Source organism: Bombus huntii, unplaced genomic scaffold (genome assembly GCF_024542735.1).
Source record: "Bombus huntii isolate Logan2020A unplaced genomic scaffold, iyBomHunt1.1 ctg00000110.1, whole genome shotgun sequence".
NCBI lineage: Eukaryota > Metazoa > Arthropoda > Insecta > Hymenoptera > Apidae > Bombus > Bombus huntii.
Window position 1 is genome coordinate 87,616 of NW_026099363.1, and position 21,367 is coordinate 108,982.

At 32.4% G+C, this 21,367-nt stretch overlaps 4 protein-coding genes across 12 annotated transcripts in view; 3 read left to right on the plus strand and 1 right to left on the minus strand.

Annotated features, from left to right (window-relative positions):
- LOC126877002 (venom serine protease Bi-VSP-like) overlaps window positions 1-21,367 on the plus strand; it is a 164,793-nt gene that overhangs the window by 41,260 nt on the left and 102,166 nt on the right. The window lies entirely within an intron of this gene.
- On the plus strand, window positions 12,106-16,439 carry LOC126877000 (katanin p60 ATPase-containing subunit A-like 2). 5 transcript variants are annotated; one of them, XR_007694663.1, is made up of 8 exons: window positions 12,106-12,688; window positions 12,762-12,969; window positions 13,113-13,302; window positions 13,414-13,702; window positions 13,889-14,057; window positions 14,116-14,228; window positions 14,435-14,634; window positions 14,785-16,439. XR_007694663.1 is itself a non-coding variant. In XM_050639861.1 (7 exons), exons 1-5 carry the CDS (start codon window positions 12,685-12,687, stop codon window positions 14,184-14,186), a joined length of 723 nt encoding a protein of 240 aa, XP_050495818.1. In that variant the 5' UTR covers window positions 12,111-12,684; the 3' UTR covers window positions 14,187-14,246; window positions 14,435-14,634; window positions 14,785-16,439. The 5 variants fall into 5 exon arrangements, 3 of the variants coding, with proteins under 3 accessions (XP_050495818.1, XP_050495817.1, XP_050495819.1); XR_007694662.1 differs by having other exon boundaries at window positions 12,111-12,818; XM_050639861.1 differs by lacking the exon at window positions 12,762-12,969 and having other exon boundaries at window positions 12,111-12,688; window positions 14,116-14,246.
- Window positions 16,359-19,136, minus strand: LOC126877004 (survival motor neuron protein-like). 3 transcript variants are annotated; one of them, XM_050639870.1, is made up of 6 exons: window positions 18,220-18,555; window positions 18,072-18,151; window positions 17,700-17,882; window positions 17,460-17,574; window positions 16,604-17,070; window positions 16,359-16,535 (listed from the first exon to the last, which is right to left on the minus strand). In XM_050639870.1, the coding sequence occupies exons 2-5, from the start codon at window positions 18,114-18,116 to the stop codon at window positions 16,808-16,810; spliced, it is 606 nt and encodes a 201-aa protein (XP_050495827.1). In that variant the 5' UTR covers window positions 18,117-18,151; window positions 18,220-18,555; the 3' UTR covers window positions 16,359-16,535; window positions 16,604-16,807. The 3 variants fall into 3 exon arrangements, with proteins under 3 accessions (XP_050495827.1, XP_050495826.1, XP_050495828.1); XM_050639869.1 differs by having other exon boundaries at window positions 18,063-18,151; XM_050639871.1 differs by lacking the exons at window positions 18,072-18,151; window positions 18,220-18,555 and adding an exon at window positions 19,017-19,136.
- LOC126877006 (adrenodoxin-like protein 2, mitochondrial) lies at window positions 19,129-20,931 on the plus strand. The gene is made up of 4 exons (XM_050639872.1): window positions 19,129-19,418; window positions 19,820-19,932; window positions 20,097-20,229; window positions 20,597-20,931. The coding sequence occupies exons 1-4, from the start codon at window positions 19,270-19,272 to the stop codon at window positions 20,685-20,687; spliced, it is 486 nt and encodes a 161-aa protein (XP_050495829.1). The 5' UTR covers window positions 19,129-19,269; the 3' UTR covers window positions 20,688-20,931.

The following is a 21,367-nucleotide window of genomic DNA, read 5'->3' on the forward strand; positions in this document are numbered from 1 at the left end:
AAAATTCAGTTTTTATTCTCATCAAATTAATTTAATATCGGAATATGTCATTTTAGTCGTTATAAAAATTTTATGTCAAAAAGCGTTCACAGATACATATATAAATAAATGTCCAATCCTATGCATTTATTTAAGCTGAAATCTGAACTTAAATATTTATTAACAATATTCTGACGAATATATAATGAAAGATAAAAGCAGCTTTATTTTTTTTATAGGATGGCTCATGCTTTTTATTCATTTTATGTTTTTCGTTGTCAGCGCGTAACTACCTATCAACCGCATGAATGCCAGGTTTTACTACTCAGAATCGAAGAAGCGAAGAAGCAAATATACGTTAGCTTGCATGGAAAAACGTTAGATACATATAAAAGTCATAACGTAGCTATTTACACCTATTTACATGGGGAATATTTATTTTTGTATGAAATATTTTTGCTTCTGAATTCTCATTATAAATGTACGTCCATTTCCTACGTTAAAGTACGTCTCTGCTTTGAAAACCTTCATTTAAATATAACGGTTAACAAAATATTATTAGAGAAATATTAAAACGAGACGCTAAAAGAACATTTTAATAAAGTACAAATGATTATTTGTTCTTTATTAAATTGCACTGCTGTAACTCTAATTTTATTAAATTCAAAATGAATCATTTATAAACTGAACCGGAATATAAAATTTTATTCCGCAAAAATCATAAAGTTGAAAGTTAGGAACGAATAACAAATGAATAACCTAGTTTCATTAAAAGGCACGTATACGCCAATCCGCGTAATAACTTTGACACTCCAATTATTATAAAATATGTATCCTTAAGGGATTCTTTTGCGCGAATGCAAAATACTTTTCATACGTGCAACTGAATAAATGGCGCGTGATTTTCAATATTTCTTTTTGTAGAATTTATAACAAAGTAACTTTTTCACAAATGTTTTCGCTAACATTTTTACAACGTAAATGTCTTCTTTTGTAATTAATAATTTCAACATTTCTCTGAACAGTTTCGTTGCGATAAAAAAAATATACAAAGCTTATGACGTACTTGTTTAAAAATATTTATACGGAACAAGACTTTGAATTTGTCAGACCAATCGTTCTAACGAACGAATAAATTAAACGACTCGTAACAAAAAATTATTCCTGTCCATGTTTCTCTTTGTAAAAGTAATTCAAGGCAAGTTAGATGAATCGTTGTGTACCCTATTCGCGTAGCATGTGCTTTAACGACCAGCGTGCAAGCGTTAACGGTGTGCTTTAGTTTCTCTCTGGTTGTGTTAAGTGTTTAAGTAATGAGCATATACTCACTACGGGCGGGTCGCATACGATCGACTGGCACCACTTCAGCCTCGAATTATAGCAGGTGCAGAAACTGCAAACCGAAGGTCCCGGCTCAAACGTAAGATCATGTCGAATGGTTTCTCCTTGAAAGTCAACACAGCTGTTTGTAACATCTGAAAACGATTCTCAGCTTGAATATCTTTGCCATTCGACGGTCGTACGCGCAGTTACGTTAACCGTTTCAACGCCACTCAGCGTGATCATGCTGTACACGTAGTGTGGTGAACTGTGTCGCGATGTTTGGTTACGATTGTCAATTCACAACGCGCTCGGTTCCGAACGTAGCTTGCCGCTAGTCTATCAGAGTTTCCTCTCGTAATTACTTTTCTTTCAAATAATCGTAAACCAAATAAAGAAAAAACTAATGTATAAATTACCTCTTGAATTGGAAAACCAATTACAGAACGTCACACAAACAAAAGGTAAAGCACGAATATTTGGCAACCTTTTGACTCTTTAGTGTAACGTTTCTGATATAGCTGATGAAGTGAAGCGTGAACGCGTTGAACGGTATGTTTCGACAAAAAAAAAAGAGCAGTGCAATCGAGTTGATCGGCACTTCTCGTAAATAAATAAACGAAGCGCTATTGCGCTTCATGGTACAATCCGATACGGATTTTTAAAACATCCCTGATACTGAAACGGCTAATAGCGTTACGAAAACGATCGCGCCAGGAAATTTTTGTTCAACGGATCCGCATTGCGGCTGCCACGATGCTTTTACGTAGCATTGATGCTTCATCGATGAAGCACGATTGAAATTGGATATTCGATTTCTTACTGGGGAGAGAGTTTTCATATCGTGTTTACTGTTTCACTTCGCAAGTGTGCTTTACAGTATACGTTAGAACTTGAAATCGAGCTATTTGAGTTAAAGTAGCTTGTAGCTTGAAATGACGTTTAAAGGATATAAGAATAGAAGGCTAAGAAGGCTAAAATTCAAAAGTGTATATATACATTACTAATATATAATGCCTATAATATATAATATAATAAATAATAATGCCTATATATTGGCTAATTTATCAATTAATTAAATCCGTGTATATCAAGTTTTCTATAATTTAGTACTTTCGTGTAACTACAGAAATTTGATGCAATATAAAACTTGATTAAAACAGCGATTCATTAGGAAACGAGAATAATGATGCAAATATTTTTTGTAGCCATTATATAGGATTTCGATCGCATAATTAATCAGTATCAACTTACCAATCTTTGCAAACTGGAAAATATAAAGAAGAACCGACACTATTATGATTACCGCAATTATGATTGCTTTCACGTACACGTTCATTGTTGGTAAAAAATTTCGATGACAAGCGGAAACAAATCAACAATCCAGAAATATCTGCAACAGAAATCAGAATACACTCGTTTTCGCATGGTTGGATCAATTTCGCGTGGGACTAACCTGATTGAACCTAACGCGGGATAATTGCTCAACTCACGACCTTAACCAGCCCGCTTGATTCTCTGTAAATGCTTGAAATTGACGCTTGGATTCTTTCCAGATTAACTAGCTTTGCCCTCCCCCCCCCCCTCCCGTTATCTATTTTCTTAGATCGACTTAAACTGCCGCAACATATTATCTTTCTTCTTTTCTTTTCTTTTCTTTTCTTTTCTTTTCTTTTCTTTTCTTTTCTTTTCTTTTCTTTTCTTTTCTTTTCTTTTCTTTTCTTTTCTTTTCTTTTCTTTTCTTTTCTTTTCTTTTCTTTTCTTTTCTTTTCTTTTCTTTTCTTTTCTTTTCTTTTCTTTTCTTTTCTTTTCTTTTCTTTTCTTTTCTTTTCTTTTCTTTTCTTTTCTTTTCTTTTCTTTTCTTTTCTTTTCTTTTCTTTTCTTTTCTTTTCTTTTCTTTTCTTTTCTTTTCTTTTCTTTTCTTTTCTTTTCTTTTCTTTTCTTTTCTTTTCTTTTCTTTTCTTTTCTTTTCTTTTCTTTTCTTTTCTTTTCTTTTCTTTTCTTTTCTTTTCTTTTCTTTTCTTTTCTTTTCTTTTCTTTTCTTTTCTTTTCTTTTCTTTTCTTTTCTTTTCTTTTCTTTTCTTTTCTTTTCTTTTCTTTTCTTTTCTTTTCTTTTCTTTTCTTTTCTTTTCTTTTCTTTTCTTTTCTTTTCTTTTCTTTTCTTTTCTTTTCTTTTCTTTTCTTTTCTTTTCTTTTCTTTTCTTTTCTTTTCTTTTCTTTTCTTTTCTTTTCTTTTCTTTTCTTTTCTTTTCTTTTCTTTTCTTTTCTTTTCTTTTCTTTTCTTTTCTTTTCTTTTCTTTTCTTTTGATCTTTTAAAGCCCTAAATCGCTGGCTATTATATTTTGTACACTCAATTACTCTGTAAGTCATAAGTACATATGTTTTACAACGTTATTTGTCATATTTCAGTTAAACCCCAGAAAAGCCAGAAATATATTTGCAGCGTGTTTTAACGCATCCCTGGCAAAGATCTCAAAAACGAGTTGCGACACAATTTAAAGCGACAAATAGCACCGCGTGTCTCGTTGTGGTAACACACGGTTCGCCAGCTTTTTAAAAGCGCTCTCCGTTTGCTTTTTCCTCTCTTCCCTGTCTCTTCGTTTTTTTCTTCACGAGCAAAACCATTTTCGCGAGGACGAGAGTACGGAAATGACGTACTGGCAATTTTGTTTTGTGATAATACAAGCAGCTCGGTTTCAGTGAATTAAACTTGGCCCCAAGCTTCTACTTATCCCTACCTTCCTTTCCTTTATTTTCCCTTCTATATCGGTTTTGCGGTTTTCCACATTTCCATCACAATAAACCATGTTTTTTCTCGATTTTACATGTTAGCCAATGATTCACGGCAAAAGCGTCGACTGTAAAAATATTTGTAGTTGCAATAGCAACAAGTATGTTTTCTCAAATAGAAAATATTGGGAGCGTACACGCTGGCAAAACAATTCATGAATAGCTCGTCCTCTGCTTGTTATTTGTTTCGATACTGTTAGCAAACAAATTCATGAAACATACTGGTATAGCGTAAAATGAACATAAAAGTTTTGCGTACACTTGAGAGCTGAACTTTGGCTGTTATACGTATATTATATATATACGCACACAGTTATGTATATGTATATATATATAGAAAATTCCTTAGAACTTTGAGCTTAATAACATATTAAAATCATTAACATTAAGGAGGTGAACTTTACTTACTAATTACCAAAGTTTCTTCCGCCAAATAATACATAAAAATTGAAAAAGATAATGTAACTAGTTTTAACTTTTTTTTGTGTTATAATTTGAATCACTCGATTTATCCGACTGAGGATGGTCGATCGCAATCTCAATTTATACATATTCTCATCGCATGAAATAGATCACATGAGGGATTTTCAAAAGTCGATGGAATATTAATGGCGATTAATTATTTACAGGTGTATTCTGTGCGGCTAGAGCAGTCTCCTAATGAATGATTGAGTACCAGGAATGTTAGCGGTAAACAGGATTACGGCTATGAATGATTCTCTAATGTGTATATTAGAGATGAATTTGATAATTTATCCTCATAATATGCAATCCGCTTTTAAGTGGAAATCATAATTAACAATTTCTGTTTGATCAAATATGAAGAGCAGATAAATCGATACGCTTAAATCAATATCAGAATTTCTTAACATTTTTATCAAATATTTTAGCACTTTTCCAATTTAATATAAAATAATATAGAATAACATAACTGTCATTTCTTTATAAAGCGAAAGAAACTTGGGACAACCTAATAGGAATTTACTTTTATTATCCATTATAAAAATGGATTGTTAATCCTCTAGGAGATACGAACAATATAATTGCAATTAATAAGGAATAAGCTAGCATAACTTAAACCAGCTTTTGCAGAAAGCTATTAGCTGAAGATGTTTATTAAACAATGACAACATGAATTTTCTTAAGTACCCCATTTGCTACTTAATCTACTTCGTAAGTACTGTGTGTCCTAGCCTTCAAAGGATGCAATTTTAACCAGAATGTTTCACATTACCTACAATTACCGTATTGTTTCCTTGTAATATAATTTATATTTACATTATCTACGTTACGTTACATTCTACGCGTTAATGTAATGTGATTTTTATTTCTAATCGAAGTTATTTAAAATTTGTAGTATCTGAATAAAAAATTAACAGCCTGCAAAAACTTCACAGAAGCATTAGTATCTTCGAAACTATTGAATTCAAATGGCTAATATTCTTTAACAATATGCACTCGACGACGTTTATCGAGAGAAGTATGTGACGTAATAGTTAAACTTTCAATTCATATACATATATCGTTTATGAAAAAGTAGTCATTCTGCTTTTGTGATCTGTGACACACTATAAATTCTCATAAGCTAACTAACGCGTAATCTTCTGTAACGTATTAATATAATATAGGTATGTATATCTCGACTTTGAGCAACCAATTGGTGATAAATAAGCTTTAGTACATACACGTACTTTCTTACACGTAACAAGAGACCAGTTAACATCTCTGCTCTTAAAAGAAAAACGAAAGAAACTGTGAAAAGCTGCAGAGTTCAGGTCGAATAACACCAGCTCAGATAAATGACCCTCTAACTTACCTTTGTCCTCATCGACGTCAGTGATTTTAAAGCTAGTTATAAAGTGCACTTCTCAGCCAGCGTCCACGGCAGTCAATATTATTTAACGGGTCTTAACGCGATGTAAAAAGGGAAAAAGGAGGAAAGAAGGAACAGGGAAGCAAAGAGAAGAAACGAATTTTTCATTTTCTCGAAACTGGATCAAGTTTCAGGCTGCTCGCCAAAGAGTCTGTAGCTAACGAGACAAGATTAGACAAACCGCGCTTTAAAATTTCCACAGAACTATAATAATCCTCGAAATCAATACGATTCGTCGATCCATCGCCTGATTAAAAAATGAGATAGGATGAAGCTCACTAGTCGGCCTTTGAACTTTCAATAGTGCTTACGGCTCGTATACTCTAGTTTGAATGCTACAATGTAAGCCAAGTCAGCTGTAACTAGCGTTCGCGTGATTGTCGCTATCTATTATTCACGCGTTACACGTTCACCAGACAAACGCGTCTACCGGTTGACATTGTTTTCTGTCCTGAGTTTCAAAGCAATTATGTTGCTTCGTGTAATCAAATCTCGCCAAACTAACGATAAGTTCTTGTTTGATCTTACACAGTTACTAAAACTATACAAGTTAAACCAATCTAGCCTAAACAAGTAATGTCGTTATATATTCTTTTTTAAATCTATATATTGTTTAATAAATCGTGGTTAGGATATAGTAGCTGACAAAAATATTCGGACAAATATATTTGTAGAAACATTTTAGGAGTGTATTATGCATAGTGGCACCATTTAATACTGTACTGTGACTATCATGGTCGTGTTGGTATTATTCGAAACTAATCTGAAAATCTGTATGGAATTTGTAAGATATTTAGTACGAGTACTGTGCATTACTGATATGTACACAACCGAGACGAGATAACGAAGGTATTGCTCTCCATCGTTCATCGCTACGCGTTGCCAATAGCAACGTATAATGCATATATATCTCGCAAAGACCATAAAAGTACCCAATGGAACCACGTTTAATATTTGATAATAATGTCCCATTACAGTTTCGTCATTTTCAATTAATTAAACACGATCCTCTCTTTAAAAATTAGAAGATAAAATACGTAATACAAATCTACTCGAAATCTTTTAAACCTTACGGACGACTACTTATGGTCTTTAAAAGCAGCAGGGATTAGCAGAATATTAACTGCGGATTTTTCTTGGACCGCAGCATGCAATATGGAATATGGTTATTAAAATGTACACTGAAAATTTCATATCCATAAGATACTCGTGCTTGTAGAACCTTGAAAATGAATTCTTAACCCAAATAGTCGACCGCGATACTCGGGAAATTTTGTGAAGCTGACGTCAATACCAATATGTACCGTCGTTGTGCTATTATTTCGTGATAAGCCGTATTGATTGCACTTCCATTTCACGGAATTAATTTTTCCACACAAAAAGTGATAACGATAATCGAAAAAAGAAAAATATACTACCACTTTTCGTATCAGCATACACAAGCGCACTCGATTTTACACGAGTATACAATTTGCAAATTCGACGGAACGATCGGATTTAATTATTTTTTCGATATTTCAGGCATCAAGTTCTATTTACACATCGAACGTTGAAATACGGCGAAATACAAAATGTACAAACCACTCTGGACATTAATTAACTTTAAACGTTATTGATTAATTAAAGAAACCAACCATTGTGTTGATTTTTACATTTTGAAAAATTGTTATCCACTTTTGCTTTGTTTAAAAATTGAAAAAAAAAATACGTTTATTGTAAGTCACGAGTATCTCTTTTATTTATTTAAACTTTAGATCAAATATTACAATTTATAAATATATCATTTATTTAGATATACTTGTAATATCTGTTTTATAAGTTTCTACAACCATTTATCTATTTATCTATTTTATTTGCACATAATCTTTAAAGACTGATTTTGTAAAGAATAAAAAATTGTGATTCTATTTAAAAACGATCGTGTCAGACTCAAGTGATAAGCGATATATATTTCAGCGATATATATATTCAGATTTCACCATCACATAAACGGTGCATAAACGGTGCTATTGGAAACGTTTCACAATGGACGTCTTACAAGCGCCTACGATGTCCGTCATATGTAAAGCTATACCACTGAATCACGGCCGACATTTAGTGATTAAGGTCGATCACTTAGAGCTGTTAATCCGACATAATGGCGAGCAATACATCGAAGACATTATTGGAAACACAGTTACAGTTCAATTTCATTGAGCTTATTTGCAAATAAATGTGTACAATATATTTTAGAGGTTTTAAATATTATTGCTGACTAAACTTCGCGCCTGCGCATCATCTTTCTTTAACTTTTTTTGCATTTTCTTATCGACGCATGAAGACGAAATGCGTAAATTTTATTATTTATTTAAACATTACTATATTGTGCTCAAAGTAGCGGAATATCGTTTTATTATCAATATATGAAGAACTAAAAGAATTAAAAAAGAATTAAAAAAATATGTAGTTCAATCAATACTTCGTGTATTTTTCTATCTCCACAAGACAATATCCGGACGCTTACAGTTACGCTTACAGTATCAACAAAGATTTGTCCAGCCATACGGAATAAGTCGTACTCGGTAAAAGTTTAAAAGTATTAACCGCACGAACTCCAGAAACACTTTTCAAGTAACTTTCGAACCAATAAATCCCCGAACTAAGAACTGTCATATTTCGTCTCTATTTATCGAATATTGTTAGAAAATGCAACAAAAAAAAAAAAGAAGTTAAATAGAAAAAGTACTTGGAAACTTAAAAGAAAAAATCTCGAAAAATCTCTTAATACTTTTTACTGTCGTCTTGAGACGCACCATATGTTAAGCTTCTTCGTAGTTACAACTTTTACCGCAGATGTAACGAACTGACAAATGCTTCGAATGGCGCGCGCGCGTCGACGCCTACACTTAAATTTTAAATAAATGTTTAAAATAATACATTAAATGTATCAACTTTGTTGCGCAGTTTCATTTAATTTCTTACGATATGGAGGGTTTAATTACGTTTAAGATATCTATTTGAATCTTTTAAATTCGAAGTTTTTTAAAAAATTACCCTAAACTTTATAAAATTAAATCGTCTTTCCACTTTGTTGTATCATAAAACAGTTACTTAAATTCAAACCTTACCGTCGTCTTAAAATATTCTATATTTTCCTCGTCTTAAAAAATCTCCCTACAGAAAGAATAAAGAAGAATAAATTCCCATACGTTAAATTTCGCGTGATTGATGGAATACATAACGATAACGAGAACTAACTAGCGACAACAAGCAACCATTAGCAAGGACAACTGGCGACTATAACTGTCGTCTCTATGATGTATGGCGACTAAGGAGAACAGCCAGCAACTACGGATTACATGTAACAACCAACTGCCCCACTTCTAAAAGGCAACTAACTTGCAAACCCTTTGATGGTTTCTGTAGCGTGATATACCCCTTGAACGTGGTTAAAGAATGTGGTCGCCGCTGGACGGCCGTTTGACAGCAGAGCGATCTCGCCAATTCAAAGCTTGACATTACAAACTACCGAGAATCATTAGGCTCGTTATCGAGCATCTAGCTTTCAGAAGGTGCTTTATCATATGATATGACTTCACGATATTCTTATAGCAAGAAGAATAGCCAACCTCTAACAAAACAAATTTTTACTAAGTGCTGCATGTGAGCTGCAGGCCGGCCTACTAGGGAAATTTGACGAATGAATAAACTAAAATATATACGAATATATTCGTTATATCATAAAATGCCCGCATTGTGTTCTCTAACACCATAGAGGAAACTAAATTTATATATTAAAAAATTGGAATACCTGTTATAAGAGAGTTAATTAAATTCTAACCTATCGATGACTCCATAAAAACCTTTATTTCCTAAAAATGTATATCTTTCAAATTCTCCTTAGAAAGTATCATAGAGAAAATATGAAACCTGAAAAGTACATCACGCTGATGCCTCGATCAACCCTCGTGCTTCGCAGTCCATGTGTCCGAGCGATGAATTCCCTCCAAACAAGGAAAAACCAAAGGGTGGTCTTCTTCGAAGGACGTGAGAGGGTAAGGGAAGCAACGGGAACGATGATCACGCGATATACTGGCGGCGTACGTATAGAACGGCTGTTGCGAGAGAGTTCGCAAGAAACAAGAAGAAAAAAGGAATCGTAGGCCGACGCGACTATACGCTGTCGACGGACAAACAGCGACTGAGCCTAACTGAAACGAACTCTGTCGCAGTATGAGCACGGGCTACGTTCGCGGGTCGATCGAACACGTTCTGCGTCTCTCCTCGGCACCGGCGTCAAAACCACCCCCGACGAGCGCAACGCACTGGTGCACCTGCAATATTAACCACTGGTCTTTCCTTTTTCGCGCGATATTATATCAGCACCTATGATACCATTTCAAAGACCGCAATCAAAACATTAAATACCGCATTAAAGCCATACAATAATTCGCAATATTCATTCGTAAACGTTATTGTATATGTGCTTAATTAATCGTTATTATGTTTCGAATGATTTACTACCTCGTATTCCATAAGCAGATATATGGTTCATTTTCACCTCAAGTACGATATAATTTGTAACAAATATTTATAATTCACAATGTAAAATATTTATAATTCATTGGAAATATTTTTCTATCACGGTATAGTGGTCAAATTTCACAAGTGGTTAAATCACAAACATGTGGTAGTCAGAAGCTATACTCACGACATGACAAATCATGAAGATGTCAAGAAAAATGGCGTCCGTCCATATATATTCAAACGCAACGAACAAGTTCGAACTTTTCGAGAAGAAACGATTTGTTCGATAACATCTGTCGCGAGCTTCTCTTCCTTTAACGATAACAATTGACAACTAAAGCTCGAGAGGCTCGTAAGGATGAACAGCGACGAGTATCTAGAAGCTATGTACTCACCTGGACAAGGAGACTCCAACACCAAGGACGTTGGAAGTTTCGAGAAGCGAAGATGGAAACTGAAGTAGCACGTCAAGTCAACTCCGGCGAAAACTGCTAAAGAAAGAAAAATCCAACTAATTTGTTTCCAACAATAAAATGAAATTAATTTGTTTCACAAATTATTAACTGGATATTATTCAAAAATTATTCAAAATTCGCTTGATTGATTCACGGCCCGGGACATTTGGGTCATACCATTTTGGTAATGGACGAAAATGGCAGAAGGAAGAACGACCGTTTTTTTCATATTTCTCTTTCCCCGGGAAACGATGGAATGCCCGAGCACCTTGTTTCATTTCTTCTCGACATCAATTTCAATCTTTTTAAACGAAATATAATCTGAACGATGAAAAGTTCATTCAAATAATGCTCCGCACCAGACACTCACGAAAATTAAGAAGAAACACGGAAAATTCGCGAATAAAACGGATTTCTTTGTTCCAGTGAGATAATAAACCTCGTTCACGTATTGGTTTTTAAAATCAATATATCCACCAATGTGCACTCGTTTAACAAGGGTGATGGAACGTGCCAAAAATCTCTCAAGGGGGTCTTGGCAACGGAAGAGTCGAAAACGTCACAATTATGAATGAAAAATTCGAATAGTTGCTGATTTTACAGTCGAAACCGATAAAGAACTCCAGATATTCCCCCAATTAATTTACAATAAATTCGCGAAAATGATCGATTGCTGACGTCATTGTATTCTAGAAAGATTGTAAAACGATAAGAATTTATTGAAAAAACTTATATTCGATGATAACACTTTTAATAAGAGTACTAAGAGGAGCGATTCTGTACTCACCTTCCTGTCTCGAAGTACCGAACGCAATTAACCGTCCGCCCAGGATGGAACCGTTCGGAACTTTTGTAAGTCACTGCACGGCCGCTGCTTATGGTGGAAATGTAATAGATATAAGTACAGAGCGCGTGAGCGAACTAAAAACGCGATAGAGAAGTAGAGAGAGGATGTTCCGTCCTTGTCTATTGACGCGCACTTGTACAGGAAATATGTAACAGCGGTATACGAGCAGCGTCAGTGTCCACTAGTGTGCATGCCTGATTAAACAAGGACAGGAAGTATCTATACATGGTGTTCTCTTTCTATTTCCATGTTGCATCCATCTTACTATACAGTACACACACTCAGCTATTCTATCATTATATTTGTGCGTTGCTTATGTGTGAACCAAACATTTCCATGGCAACAAATCGTTTGTCTCTTGTTTGATGCTCGGTTTTCAACGGAGTTGAAAGAATTTTTTAAGAGAAACGTAATGGACGGGTTGTTTTTAAAGTAATAAACGGAAATTCTCGTATCCATTGAGAAACGATAGGCGATTTGAAAGTGTCACTATGAACGGTGATTTATCGATGCAAGGTAGTATGAATAAGATATTTTATAATCTGCGAAAAAAGGTAAGGAATATTCTAGATTTTAGATTTTAGAATTTCCACGTCACAGACGAGTGTGTTTTGTTATTTGATTTGTAATATTGCTGCAGTTCTCTTAATAGCTGTTCGTTTCATGCGATACTCGCACATAGTATCTATGACTTTTGCTTCTAACAATTTTTATAATTAGGCTGTATCAAATATTTTTAACGTTCGTGTTTCATGAAAAATCATGTGTAACTCGTTGAATTCGCAAATGTAACAAAAAATTACATGAAAAACCTTATATTATTGTAATGAAAAAATAATTATATTAGGAGGAGAGTCGTATTTCGGAACGTCATCGGAACATATTATACCTTGTATGTGATTATTTGGAACACAATGGGTGAGTATATTATAATTAAAATATATTCCTAGTTCCAATTCTTTTGAATAGTGTCAGTGACCAATCGAAATAGAAATCAGTGGACATCATGGAAAGAGAAGGCGAAACCAAATTTGAAAATTCGACATCGGTAATTCAGTAGTTAAGAATAACTCAATCGATAATGTAGATTAACTAGTTATAAACAAATATATGAAATATAAATTCAAATTATTCTTATCCATCTAAAAATTGGAAATTAAAGAGCAGAAGACAAGAAATTATCTTCGAGGATTTATATAGTAAATACATTCTTTTGCCTGTCTTACCTAGAGATAAAACAGTTGTTTGATGGTTATCTTATAGTGTTCAGTCATTGCGAAAAATATTTTTAATCAGTTAAAAACTATAATTAATTAAAAACTACATTTTTTTAGATATATAGACGTTAGCGATGTATTATTCCGGGAAGCTCGTCTATCTCCCGAACATCGGGTTTGCGACAACATCGATTTGGAAATTATCGTTGCAGAGTATGAAAATTATTACAAGATGAAATTTCAAAAATATCCCATATTGTGTAAGAAAATAACTGGAAGGGAAATGACGAGGGAAGTGACAAATGCAAGCAAAACGTAAGAATTTAAATTATTTAACGATATTAAACGGTATTCAACGTGTATCCTATTCAACGGTATCGTATTCAACGTATCAAATTCAACGTATCGTATTACAATATGATCCAGTGTTTGTAGAAGTATTGAGACAAAAGCCAAATCTTTTAGTAAACAAGCGAGAAGTGAGCCTGTGAAAGAGACGAATCTACAGCAGAAGATAACTGATGACAATACGAATCATATTAATCTCGCAATGACAGTGACGTCAATATTCCCCAATGAGAGTGATGGACGTTCATCAGAAGAGCTATTTAACGTCCCAATGGAACAATCCATGCAATCGAAGATATTGAAATGCATTGAAAAGCTTTATTCAGATAATACGGAATTACGAAAGATTGCTGAGGACGTCTCATGCGTAAGTTATTTTCGATTAATATACGTATCGTAAAGCTTTTAAACGATAAAATTCCCGTCGATAAATCGTCCAACGTATATCGACGATGACGTGATTTCGGTAACGCTTCAAATATCAAATTACGTAACGCTTACTTAATATAGAGAAGACGCCATTTTATCTTTGTATATCTTTGTATCGTCACAGGAGATCGTAGTAAACAAATTAAATGTACATTGGGATGACGTTATAGGCCTAGAAGAATGTAAAACCGCTGTTAAGGAGGCCGTTGTGTATCCCCTTAAGTATCCTATCTCTTTTGATGGCCCGTTTTCCCCATGGAAAGGTATTTTGCTGTACGGCCCACCTGGTACAGGTAAGATACTCGTATTCTTTTCATTTCTGTACGTGTTTACAAGAAATATACAAAACAGGGAAAACGAAGTTAGCGAAGGCAGTCGCGACAGAATGCCATTGCACCTTTTTTAACATAACTGCCAGCTGATTGGTCAGCAAATGGAGAGGCGATTCCGAGAAGTATATACGTGTAAGTTGCTTTGTCTATGTAAGTTTCTTTGTTCCTTTGTCTATGAAGGAGAGATTCTAGGTATAAAATTTTTATTTTTCGTCATTTATATATAAATAGAATAGTTGTTTGGAAAACGAAATGATATCATATTCGCGATGAGGCAATGAATTTAAGGAATTTCGAATATAATATTTAATGAATAATACATTTGTTAAACTGAACAGGTTTTATTTGAACTTGCCTATAGTCATTCGCCTACAATTATTTTTATCGACGAGATTGACTGGATCGCCACAAATAAAGGAGACTGTATATTGTCTGAACCTGCAAAGAGATTCAGATCAGAACTTCTTTCTAGATTGGATGGATTAGTGTCTAATGAGAATTCTAATGTAGTTCTTCTGGCTACAACTAATTCCCCTTGGTACGTATATCACGTTATTTCAATGTTTTCTAAGTAGAAAATATCGTAATATTTCTCCAAATTCCAAATATGTTATTGTGTTGTTTGAAGTATTCCTTCATTATTATTAGTATAATAGAACGATAATATTTATTGTAAATATGTTATTAGGGGCATTGATGCAGCTTTACTCAGGCGTCTCGAAAAGCAAATATACGTATCATTACCCAATGAAGTTGCTCGACTTGGTATATTCAAATTATACCTTAGCAACCACTTATTAGAAAATACAGATATTGTAAACCACATAGTAAAATGTACTGAAAGATATTCTTGTGCAGATATAAAATTGCTTTGTAAGCAAGCGTGGCTACTAGAAATAAGCCCGATATGGAGGAGACTTGAAAAGAAAGAAACACCTGTTACCACTTTGAAATATGAATTAAAAAGTTATGAAATATTAGCAAAATTGTTAAAAAAAATGTCACCTACAGTTATGCAAATAGATAAATATGATACGCGGAACAAATAAATACGCAATCGTAATGACAGATATTGAAAAATATAAATAAATGGATTATCGTTCGAGAAATCATTCGCATGTGTGTGCATGTGTGTATGCGCGCATGTGTGTGCGCGCATGTGTGTCGTGTGTGTCATGTGTGTGTGCGTGTGTGTGCGCGCACACGCTATAGGCTAAGTTTAAAATGTTCGGTTGTATTATATCCTTGTATTATATATGTCGGAGATGAAAGGAAAACCGGAGCCTTCCCTTTGCAATTTTGAGGAAGCCTTCTAATGCTTTAGCCTAGATTTTATCATAACTGTAATTAAGCAATTGTCATTTGTAATTGTTTGATATTTGTGAAAGCGAAAGTGAGTTCGAGGTGACAACTGGTTGCCGAACGTAGCCACGGTCACGGGATAAACGTTTTGCCTGACGAAGGTGTGGATCGGTTGTATTGTTCTCCCTAGAAATCGCATAGAATTGTACTTTAGAGATGTCGATATAATGGGACACACGTTGTATTAGGAATCAATCTCCAGACAGAAACTGCCTAGTAACGGCGTTTGAATCTTTCTCGATGTTTCCAAAGAGTATACAACAAACTTTTGACAGAAATTGCCTAGCAACAACGATTGGAACCTTCTCGATGTTTCCAGCGAGCATATAACAAACAAATGCAGTCGGATAGCGAAAAAGATTTTCATCAGATATTCATTCGTGTGATCGCCTTGGAAAGTGATACATCGAGCAATTTACCGAGTGTCTCAGCAATTGTATTCTGTGTTTAAAATTATTCTACACATAGTAAAGAGTTATCCCGTTGACCGTGGATTCGTTTGAACCCCGGAACATTGTTAATAGCGTTAATTAAATTCATTATTCGTGAAACCTATCGATCGTTAATCTCATTATACGTTAAATTCATTATTCGTAAGACATATTATTCGTTCCTCTTATTGTTCGTTAAACTTATTAATCTTTAATCTAATTATTAGTTAAACTTATCGTTTGTTAATCTTATTATTTATTAAACTCATTATTCATAATATTTTGTAAAATCTTGTTTATTCGCGTAAATATATTCTCTGTTTCGTAAAACAATGGCTAATTCAAACGAAGGATCATTACGCGCCTTAAATCCTAATGATAACCCGACATATATATGTGAGTGTATTTTATCAAAAATATGTTTTTTAGTTTTTCTTATCTTAGTAATTATTTTTAAAAAAATAAAGTCTTATATGAAAATAAAGCTGTTCTTTATTTCAAATAATTGAAGTAAATAAATACAATGAGTTTTATATTTTATTATATCTTATATTATCGTTATATTGTTATTGAAAAAATTGATATAATCAACACTTCTTCCTGTTCTCTTGATTGTTTCTTGCTTGTTTCAAACCATGATAATAACCTACAAAAGAAATAACATAGTCCATTGAAAATTTAATATACAATAAAATACTTATATGAAATAATTACCTGTGTGAAAACCACTAATATACCATGACATCAACATACTTGAAAGTGCGTCTGTATCATTATCTGGTAATCTAGTACATTTTATTAAAATTTCGTATTTTTTTTTTCCAAATAAAATGTTAAACTTATTCCAAATTACTTATTAATATTAGAAGTATTCAGCATTTCATTAGAATTTTTAAATTGTACTTACTCGGCCATTAATTATGGTGGTAAAGGAGGTGCAGGTGGCATTATATCAGTCATCGAATTGAAAGATGGTCCCGATATGAAGTGATGTGCACAATCCATTTTTTCTACATTATATTTTTTCGAATTTACATTTGTAGAAAAATTAGTCTCACAAGTCTCGTCGTTCTCTTCATTGAATTTCTCTTCCAAAGCTTTCTTTTGTTGTGCTATTTGACTTTGCAAACCTTCTGATTCTAAAAGAGAACTCAACTCGACTTTCTCTGTATTACCATAGCCTAAACACAGAGTAAAAGAAATTTTTGTCATTTAATAGAATGGCTGAGTGACATTCAGTTACTGTCCTTACAGGCAATGTACTAGAATTTCCCGTGCATAAATGTATATGTATAAATGTTTGCCTTGATATATGTAGTAATAATCACTCGTCTAATGAGGAGAATTATATTCCAAGCAGCTAATAATGAACAATAAGTAACATGCATGTTTATGGTTCATGACCCTATATCCCACGGGTCTCTCCATAGACATTGACAGGTACTCCTGCCGAGTTAAGAACCTGCTGAATGACACTGTGATAGACTATGCGAAAGCCTTTACTTCATATATATATATGTATTTTTAGTACATTTCTTAATTGACATAACCATCATGCTAAAGGTATTACCTACAAATTTTACAACACATGTGCCATTGTTTTCGTAAATTTTTGATATTATAGCTTCATAAATTTCTCCATCCTCTGAGTATATTGCACGACAAGGTGCTCCTATGATCCATTTCTATAGAGAAAAGATGTGTATACAAATAAATATAAGTAAATAGCAAAATAAAATAATTTGCTTCTTAATCAATATATTTAATAATATTCTGTATCAAATTTGTAATATTCTATCAAAATCACAACCTTGTGTAATTTACTTGCGTGTTTAGGCTGCTTAAGATTTTGTAGGTTTTCTTTCGGTTGAGAATTTCCAACATCCATTCCCATTCGCTTGATAACTTCTTCTTTTGCTAAATTTATTGCTTTATCATATGCTTCTATTAATGCACTATCGTCCCAAACATTATCATTGGCTGTGTCTGTATCCTTTTGAGATAGCAAATTATACGTTATTAATATCGATACAAGTATTTTATTATCAAACTATTGCAAATTATCATATATGTCATTTTTCAAAAATTGACTAAAAGGTAATGGATACTGTTAATTACTATTATGCTAAGATCTTGTACTAAAATAATGTTAAAACCATTACGTTTCCATTACCATACATACGTTTCCATTTCCTCGTATAAAAAGAACATTCATATCATCTGCCATTTTAAAATAACATCATTTAAATATTGAATTTGCTTCTGAAATATTAATTTGTCTCATTTCTTTAACTCTAACACATTGTAAACAATGATGACATTATACCAACTATAATACTAAAAATCTATTCCCCATTCATTCGAAAGATTATTTTTTGAAGCAAGGTTAACATTGAATGTTCCCACACTTCAATAACTGTATTTTACTTTCTTTACAATATCTAACAATATATTAGAATACTATAAAAAAATATTGTATGCACAAAAAACTGTTTATAGCGAAATAGCAAAAGAATTAATCACATATTATAACTAAAACGAGATTGTTAAGTAGATTATATTATACTGCATATGCGTTAGTGTTTCAGCTGGTAAATATAGTTTTTATATCTGAAGATAAATAAGATTTAATTCTATAAAATTGCATAATGAATTATACATCTATTTATTACTATTCGTATTTCCCCTTAGTTGTATGTTGTCAATAGCATCAATCACGAACATATAAATAAATATAGAAGAAACCTCTATATGGTTTCTTCTATATGGAAATGAAAAGGGAAAAATGAACATGGAAGACAAGAAAGTTTTCTTCAGGTTTAGCGTATGCGTGATACGCTTTGAATGTCTCAGATAAAGATAAAGATACTCTGCTCATTTCTATTTGTTCCGCAGAACGAGAAATTTGTTGTCTTTCATATTGGTTTTTACGATTCAATTTTTGGGCAGTTTTCCCTAGCGAATGTCGGTCCCTGTTTGATATAACCAGACCGTAATTTATACAGATATGTATTATAGATATATATTTGTAAAACTGAAATCAGATGAAATAAATGTTGCCTGAGGTTTTAAACGTTTAATAAAAACAATATTTCATTTGGAAAAAATGTAAGATATGTAAAATTACATATTGATCATTTTGCTGGTCTTGTATCATAAAACGTGTGGCCCGAAGAGCACGTGTCCGGTAGAGATACGTCACTTGTGTTAGGAACCGTTTTATAACCTATCACAGTAAAGGAACGTCGGCAGTATAGCAGCCGAAGAATGCCGTGAAAGTTTCTGTACAAAGTACAATTGATCTACAATTGATATTTTCCGCAATACTTATCTGATGTTCGGTCAGGGTGTCCCATACTCATGATATTTATGACAGTGGAATGGCGTTAGTAAATCAATTACAAAAATTTTCGAGATCAATTCTCGGTATTGCATCAAATTATTCAAAATATACAAGCAACACAACGTTACCCTTTTTGCAGGCAACAAGAGGAATATCGACCACGCAACCACTTTCAGAAAAACAAGAGTAAGTGATACAAATTTTCTTGTGCTTTCCTTCTTTTTTTAATAGAATTTCAGTACTTACCTTCCAATATAAAATTGGTGTCAAAATAATAATGCTAATAATAATGTCTAAGAAATTTTTCTCTTTGTAGGAGTATAACATCTAGAAAAATAACATAGTATTAATAAGAACAACATTGACAGTGAACAACTAAAAATATAACACTGTTATAAATATATGATATACGAATTTTATTTATGTATTATTAAGACAAGTATATCTTATTTTTAAATTATTTCTATTATCATAAGTGATACATATAATTAAGGTATAATTAAGAGAAGATTAATTGAAGAAACACAAAAAATAAGGAAAATAATTATATTGAGATAATTTTTATCTTTCATAAATATTATTTTCAGAGTAAATATAACGTTTGTTAAAGCAAGTGGAGAGAGAATCAAAGCAAAAGGGAAAGTTGGAGATACTATATTAGACATAGTAGTAAATAATGAAATTGATTTAGATGGATATGGTATGTTTTAAAGAAGCATAATTTACTTAATTTAAAATAAATAATTTTGAGGTAGAAAATATTTGAAAATTTTCATTTTTATCGAGTTTAATATTCTTATTATTTTTAACTTTTGATACTTTATTATATAAGTATGTTGTAATATTAAAATATAATTGATATAGGTGCTTGTGAAGGAACATTAACTTGTAGTACGTGCCATTTAATATTTTCGAAAGAAGTTTATGATGCACTTCCTGACAAACCAACAGATGAAGAATTAGACATGTTGGATTTAGCATATGAATTAACAGATACGTGAGTTCATAATAATCAGTATCAAATCATTCACATTATTAATTCTATTACCTTTTAATATTTTATAAAGTGAATTTTTCTTTGTAAATTTATGTAAAAACAGGTTAGTATTGGGTATTTCGAAATCTGCATCTCAATGTAGAATTTCAAATCGCTATCTCTGAATACTACGAAACTGAAATTATAATAAATTTTCATAGTTTTTTATTTATGACCCTATAATCATTACGAATCTATGTTGGAATTAGCATATTTACAATGTTGATTTTCAAATGGATAAATAGAAATCTTATTGTGTATTAGTATTAATTTGTATAGCAATAAATATATTTATTGACATATTCAGTTATATAATATTTAATTTCAGGTCACGGCTAGGCTGTCAAATAGTAATGTCTAAGGAACTAGATGGAATTGAGGTAAGAGTTCCATCAACAATTAATGATGCAAGAGCATAACTGAAATTATCTATAGGTTTTTGAAAATTTGTATACAATGTTATACATCTCTTGTTAAAAAACCCTTGTTATAATTATTAAAATATTGGTATTAAAAAAATATAATAAAGAATCTTGTGTTTAAATGTGAAGCTTATATATATACATATGTTATATAGTATAATTGCAATTTTGATATTTGTACATTGCCATTGTAAAAAGCCTATCCAATTATGAAGAAAATATATCTTTTATTTTTAATATACAGGGTGTCAATTTTAAAACGTTCATCTAAATTATTTTCGTTACTATTAAAGATAAGAAGAAATTACTAAGGAAGACTTAAATGGTTTTAAGATGTGTACTTGGTTATGATAAAAAAGACTCTTGTGGAATAAATTTTGCAACTTCTGAAAGATTAGATAAAAGCTTAGAACCTAAAAAATAATTTGAAATTAATTTCGTTTAGATATACTGTTTGATTTCTTAGCTGTGGGCAAGTTTAAAAGATCATCAAACTCATGGTCAACAAAACAACAGAAATGTACATGCAATGCTTTTTCGTTTCACAACAAGTTATCTGACACTATCATCATTTTCGTGGCACATGCAACATTATCGATTCAGTATAGTAATGTTTTGGATTGAAACAAGTGTCTCGACATTGGGGCAAAATATTTCAACCTTTAAGGACTAAAATT

Coding starts and splice junctions, on each gene's coding strand:
- LOC126877000 (XM_050639861.1), top strand. Junction 13,303..13,413: donor GTGACAAATGCAAGCAAAAC/GTAAGAATTTAA, acceptor AATATGATCCAG/TGTTTGTAGAAGTATTGAGA. Junction 13,703..13,888: donor TTGCTGAGGACGTCTCATGC/GTAAGTTATTTT, acceptor GTATCGTCACAG/GAGATCGTAGTAAACAAATT.
- LOC126877004 (XM_050639869.1), bottom strand. CDS start 18,116: ATGGCAGATGATATGAATGTTCTTTTTATACGAGGAAATGGAAACGTA. Junction 17,883..18,062: donor GAAATGGAAACGTATGTATG/GTAATGGAAACG, acceptor CTATCTCAAAAG/GATACAGACACAGCCAATGA. Junction 17,071..17,459: donor ATGTGTTGTAAAATTTGTAG/GTAATACCTTTA, acceptor CTCTGTGTTTAG/GCTATGGTAATACAGAGAAA.
- LOC126877006 (XM_050639872.1), top strand. CDS start 19,270: ATGGCGTTAGTAAATCAATTACAAAAATTTTCGAGATCAATTCTCGGT. Junction 19,419..19,819: donor CCACTTTCAGAAAAACAAGA/GTAAGTGATACA, acceptor TATTATTTTCAG/AGTAAATATAACGTTTGTTA. Junction 19,933..20,096: donor AATTGATTTAGATGGATATG/GTATGTTTTAAA, acceptor TAATTGATATAG/GTGCTTGTGAAGGAACATTA.